Below are 4,253 nucleotides of genomic sequence, written 5' to 3' on the forward strand. Positions count from 1 at the left end.
GCGGCAACGCGTCGCAAGCGGCGGCGTGCCCGTGCGCTGCGCTGCCCGCGAGCGCGGGTGCGCGCGCGCATGCCCGACCCAATTTCACGCAGCCAGGCCGCGCCACATCGCTGTGCGACCGCTGCAAAGGAAGGGGGGGCGCATAGAAACGGCAGCAGCACGGGCGCTGCCGTGCGAGTGGCGGACTGGGTTGCGGGCGAGCGGGGAGCGCGCGGCCACGCGCTCCCTTCCCTGTGGCCCCTATGCGCCTGCGCCCCACTCTCCTGGCCCGCCCTTGCCGAGCAGTCGCACGGCCGGAATCTTGCGTGTGCGGCCGCACACAACAACATCACAGGCCCTTTCTGTCAATCCTCTCAGCAGCCGGTGCGGCGTACGCCTCCACCAAAACAGCCGCGTCCGCCCCGCCGCCGCGCGGCGCCTTGCCGCCCCGCACCGCCGCCGCCGCTGGCCCGCCGCCGCGCCGCGCGCGCGCGTCGCGCACGAGCTTGGCCGCGCCCTGCACCATCTTATTGAACCACAGGAGATTCAAAACGAAGAGCAGCGCCGGCACGCCCAGCAGCACCCAGCGCGCGTACGCCGGCATGAACCGCTGCGAGTCGCCATAGTGCGCCCACACGTGGTGGAACAGCGGCCCGAACGCGGCCACGCGGCACGCGCCCCACACCGCGGTCATCGCGAGGCCGTTCCAGAGGTACAGCCGGCCGGCCGCGCGGCCGGCCTCGTGTAGCCGCCACCGCAGGTTGACAAACGGCGTGGTGACCTCGGTGAACAAACCAAAAAGGACGTACACATGGGCCGCGCGGGTGTCGATCGCGGTATACAGCGACAGCAGCGCGAGCAAGTGGTGTACCAGGATGGGGCCGCTGTAAAGCGCCTCCTGCGACAGCACCATGAAAAAATCCGCCGAGAAGTATCCGAGGGACGTCCCCACCGCCGCCCAGCTGACCGGCGTGGCGCGCAGGACGGCCGGCACGCCGTCAGCGGCGGATGCGGCGGCGCCGAAGGCGCCGGAGAGCAGCTGCTGCAGGCACAGGGCCGAGACGACCACTGCGTGAACCGTGGAGGGCAGCCTGCAGGGGGCGGCGGTTCGTGGGCCAGCGCCTAGGCGTGACTTTTCGCGTGCGAGCGAAGTGGTTCTGCAAGCGCCACTGCGGTGGGAAAGCGGGCTGAGGCGGTCGGCGCCGCTTGCGCCGGCGCCCTTGTGAAGAGCTGCAGGCATCTGCGGCTGCTGCATCGGCTGCGTGCCTGCCCTCTCCCGGCCGCCGCCCTCACCGCGTGTTCCAGTCAATCTGCTTTTCGTGGGTCAAACGCCGGTAGCTCGGGAAATATCGCTGCAGGGGTGCAGACGGATGGGGGGCACCGTTAGGGGTGCTCGCGGTGCGCCTTTGAAAAGGCGCAGCAGCAGCAGCAGCAGCAGCAGCAGCAGCCGCAGCAGCAGCACGTGGCTGTGTACCGAGTGGGCGGTAGCGCGGGCGGGCGCAGCTGCCGGAATGCAGGTCGAGACCACCCTCGATGGCCAGATGGCCCTGGCGCCATGGAGCCAAGCCATCTGGAGCGACCCGCTGCGTCGTCGATCCACACCGCATTCATTGAACATGCACTGCCAGTGCACTTGACCTGCTAGTGAGCCGGTCCACCGCATGCAAAGGCTGCACTTGCACACCTTGCCCGCGTCGGCGCTCAACCGGTACAGCGCTGCGTACGCGACGAAACTCGCCGCCGCGCATTGCCACACCAACGGCGGCACTGCTTGAAGGAATTCTGCGGGCATTGAAGGCAATGAGACTTGCGGGGGCCCTGCAGCTGCGAGCGTTGAGCATAGAAACGGCCACAAGAGACTCTCACCCTCAGCAGCCGCTGCCATGGCTTCCTCCGCCCTCCGGCGATGCTTTTGGGATCCTACAAGACGTTGATCCTACGTTTGCTACCAGTGCGGTGAGTTTTCAGGCCCTGGATAGAACGTGCTAGAGTGGGGATACCCAACGCTTGTGTAAGTGAAATCGCGCGGGCTAAGACCGCTCTCAGGCTGACACAATCGTTGATAGCAAGTCTCGAGACGTCAACACGTCTTGCCGGTTGCGCCGCTTGTGCGGCGTCGCACGTGACCGTGCCGCTCACCCGCAGCTGCTGTTCGCGACGCATGTGTCATTTGCATGCGGATGCCTGTCCTGCTGTCCTGTCACGACTCCCCAAGCGAGCCGATCGAAGCTCAAATCGAGCGTAGTTTACAGGTGGTGGAAAGGGCTGGCAGCAGCCTTGTTCTCGAGATACTGCTGCGCACACAGAAGAGGACACGCACGACCCTTGCCGCCGTGAGGGCAGGCCCGTTTGGGTAGCGGTGCCCATGCAATCAAGAGTAGGTAATCACAGGGCAGCGAAACGGCACGGCTAGTCTGCAAGCGGCAACTATTGCTATGATACACGGCACGATGATGGCGAGCGGCAACGCAGGTTCTCTGCCAGCCTCACAAATAAGCGGTACACTCAAGCCGGCAGGGCCCAGCTTCGACCCGCTGCACACTCACTCACACGACAGCCTCTCTACCCCTGAATGGGGCGCCGCCGCAGCCGCCCTAACGTCGCCGCCCATGCATTCGCCTCTCGTGTCACCCGTTGTGTAACCCGTACAGCGGCGTCACCCGTAGTGTCACCCGTACAGCGGCTCCCACGGCATATCAGGCGACCGCTGCGCCCAGTTTTCCGGTGACCACGGCAGGTCCCCCTCTACAAAGTGGAGCGTGTAGGAGTGCCGCGATACAGGTGACGTGTTCTCTGCATATCGATTTGGCGGAGCGAGCAGAGGAGAAGAAAGATTGTGAGAAATGGCCGCCACCCTGAAATGGCCACCGTTTGGGATCACGTGGCAAGGTGCTGGTGGCAGGCGACCACGTCTGCCGGCGGGGCCCAGGGCGTTGGGCTGGCGCAAACGCGTGTGTGCGCGAGTGCGCGCGCGCGCGGGCGCCGCCGCGCGCACCTGCTGAGTAGTGGACGTTTGCGCCGTGCAGCAGCACGAGGGTGCCCGCCTTGACCTCAATAGGCTCGAATTGTGAGAGGTCGTAGGTTGGCGAGGGCCCCGTGAACACCAGCTGCGGCGCAAATTGGTGGCCGGTGAGGATGGGTGAGGCGCGTTTGCGAGTTGGGGAAGGATGTTGGGGGCGGGTGGCGACGGGGATGGGAGGGGAGACGGAGGGCGGCGGGGAGCGACGTGGCCACCCGCCTCCCATGGGCGAGGATGGTGGCGGAGCAGCGGGCTGCAGCCCCACGGTCATGGGTTGGGCGCCGGCGCCAGATCAAGACAGGGGTTTTGGCGGGCGCCGAGGTGAGATAAGAAGTGTATGCGGGCAAACATTGTGGCAGTGGACTGCGCGGTCAGCAGAGGGCGGGCCCTTATTAGTGCCGCCAGCCAACAGGACACCGCCGAGGTCCCACGGGGACGCCCAGCGCACACGCGCTTGTGCGCGACGACTGCTAGGGCCGGTGCCGGGCCGCGCCCAGGCTGCGCGCGTGCTGTCCTCACCGCGCCGCCCGGGCCACGCACGAAGCGCCGTGCGACGCCGTCCTTGTGGATGCCCTTGAGGCCCCACAGGCAGCCGTTGCTCAGGTCTTGAGGGGGCGGGGGGTGGGGGTGGGGTTGGGCTGGGTGGGTTGGGGTGGGGTGGGGCCAGGAAGGCCGGCATCGGTGCAGGACAGGACCGTGAACTGGGTGCGCGCAGGCGGTGGACCAAGCGCGACAAGAGGCAAGATAAGGGCCCTGGGGGCTCTCACTACCCCCCAAAAAAACACACGCAAGCACATGCAGATGACGGCGGGCAGTGTGTCCCCAGGTCTGACGGCCCCCCCCCTCACCAGCGTCCTCTAGCGCCAGCCATGCGCCCACGCAGCTGGGGGGGTCGGTCCACAAAAAGGTCGAGTCCTGAGGGGCGGAGGGGATTTGCGCATGATTGTGCGTGCGTGTGTGAGTATATGTGCGCGTGTGACAAGGGCACAGCAGCAGGATGCAGGCAACCCAATGGAACCCATTGAATACTTTGCCCCCATAAAAACACACACGCCCACACACACACACACACACACACACACACACACACACACAATCTGAAAAGTGCGCGTCAACGCTCTGAACCCTCGACCCCCACAGCACCCCACCCTGCGCCCCACACGGCAGCCGTCACTCGCACCCCTGCGCACCTGGTGCGGCACGACCTCCCCGCCAATGTGCGGCTGCTTGTAAATGTACATCGACTGCACAGGAG

At 66.2% G+C, this 4,253-nt stretch overlaps 1 protein-coding gene across 1 annotated transcript; it reads right to left on the bottom strand.

The window, feature by feature from the left end:
* Nucleotides 1–328: 328 nt before the first annotated feature.
* MNEG_9666 (hypothetical protein) lies at nucleotides 329–1,771 on the bottom strand (the record flags this gene model as incomplete). Its single annotated transcript, XM_014041863.1, has 3 exons — nucleotides 329–1,070; nucleotides 1,273–1,331; nucleotides 1,664–1,771. 3 exons carry the CDS (start codon nucleotides 1,769–1,771, stop codon nucleotides 329–331), a joined length of 909 nt encoding a protein of 302 aa, XP_013897317.1.
* Between the last annotated feature and the right edge of the window lie 2,482 nt (nucleotides 1,772–4,253).

This window comes from Monoraphidium neglectum (assembly GCF_000611645.1).
Source record: "Monoraphidium neglectum strain SAG 48.87 unplaced genomic scaffold scaffold02017, whole genome shotgun sequence".
NCBI classification, from domain to species: Eukaryota; Viridiplantae; Chlorophyta; class Chlorophyceae; order Sphaeropleales; family Selenastraceae; genus Monoraphidium; species Monoraphidium neglectum.